This window comes from Lolium perenne, chromosome 4, assembly GCF_019359855.2.
Source record: "Lolium perenne isolate Kyuss_39 chromosome 4, Kyuss_2.0, whole genome shotgun sequence".
Classification (NCBI taxonomy): Eukaryota; Viridiplantae; Streptophyta; class Magnoliopsida; order Poales; family Poaceae; genus Lolium; species Lolium perenne.
Window position 1 is genome coordinate 142,764,243 of NC_067247.2, and position 1,653 is coordinate 142,765,895.

Genomic DNA, 1,653 nt, shown 5'->3' on the forward strand with positions numbered 1-1,653 from the left:
TTGTATAACTTGTTTTTACTACAAGATCTTCGGTGAGGTTAATGTCCGGCGGATGCCGATCCCCTTTTTTGCTACATAGAAGCAAAAGAGGGGAGGCCCTTTGTTTTCTTCATGAAAGCATTTACATAATTTATGCTGAAATTAATTTTGCAACAATAGCATATTTTTTTTGCTTTATAGAAGAAAAAAGGGGATTAGAGAGGCTAGCTAGACACGTGTTGGTAATTCCAACCAGAGATCGACTAGCAGAGCAGTATATACAGTATATCGCGAAACCCAGAGCATCCAGACCTTGCCAGCAGGAGGCAGCGACTTTCAGCGCGCACACACATTATGGACTTTCTACTCCTCTGCTGTGCCTTCCTCCTGGGCGCCGCAGCCTACAGCAACACCCACATGGGCGCCGCCGCCTCCACCACCACTCACCTCCACTTTTACATGGACGATTTCTACACCGGCCCGAACCCCACCGCCTTGCGCGTCGTGTCCGGCCGCTCCCTCTCGCCCGACAACGGCACGGCGGCCACGTCGCCGCGGCAGTTCGGCGACATCGTGGTGCTGAACGACCCGCTGACGGAGGGTCCCGACAGAGGCAGCGCCCGCGTGGGCAAGGCGCAGGGGTTCGCCGTGCGGGCGTCAGAGGGCGGCATCGTATCGGACCTTCACCTGCACCTGTTCCTGGAGGCCGGCGAGTACAACGGCAGCTCAGTGGCGGTGAACGGCCGCATCGACATGGACACCGAGATGCGCGAGTCGGTGATCGTCGGTGGTACCGGTCGGTTCCGTTTCGCGCGGGGATACATGCTCTCCCGGAACTACCAATACGACCTCACCAATGGCGGTGTCGTCGAGCTCAACGTCTACGTGCAGCACTAGGCGCGAACCATGGACGCGCTCCGATCACAGACTCGCGCGGCATGCCGGCTAGCGCTTATAATCTGCACTTGGAGCGTGATTATTATGTACTACGTGTGTCTCCTGATTGTATAGACCTTAAATAAATGCTACTTCCTCCTGTCCATAATAATCATGGTGATTTTAGTTTAAAATTTAGATAAATTTAAACTAAAACCACAACACCTATTATGTATAGGAGGGAGTATATATATTCGCTGGGTACATATGTATCCTTATGATAGATGTTAAATACGTGCAGTGACGGTGGATCAAAATCAGCAGGTTACGTGTCTATGTCATGTAAGTAAATGTTCTAATGTGTTACTCTTAACGGATTGTTTACTCGGAATTGGGAAGTGTCACTGCTTTTTTCCTGGGTACATGCCAAGCATCTGTCGACCGATGTTTTCATCAGGATAGTAATCATCTTCCAGGATAGTGACAAATATTTCACAGCAATAAAAGTTCACATACACAGCTTCATAGCGCATATATAGGTCAACCTGCACTCATTCACAAACTTCCATTAATTCACAGCTAACACACTCAAGATCGCATCCGTCACAAAGTGTTAAATGTTACTCCCTCGTTACAAACTAACATGTTTTGGCAAGTTAGAATTGCCGAAGCATTTTATATTATGGGATGGATGGGGAGTGGTGTTTTGGCTCATGGAAGCATATGGTTCCTTTATTCTGAAATGCAACTTAGAAATATTTTGAAATACCAAAAAATTGAAAAAAGATTTACACGTAC

General features: G+C 48.0%; 1 protein-coding gene across 1 annotated transcript; it reads left to right on the forward strand.

Annotated features, from left to right (window-relative positions):
- Positions 1–304: 304 nt before the first annotated feature.
- On the forward strand, positions 305–1,134 carry LOC127348676 (dirigent protein 1). The gene has a single exon (XM_051374620.2). The coding sequence runs from the start codon at positions 334–336 to the stop codon at positions 874–876; it is 543 nt and encodes a 180-aa protein (XP_051230580.1). The 5' UTR covers positions 305–333; the 3' UTR covers positions 877–1,134.
- Positions 1,135–1,653: the final 519 nt, after the last annotated feature.

Bases quoted from the DNA above. Each gene is read 5' to 3' on its own strand.
- LOC127348676 (XM_051374620.2), top strand. From the start codon at position 334: ATGGACTTTCTACTCCTCTGCTGTGCCTTCCTCCTGGGCGCCGCAGCC.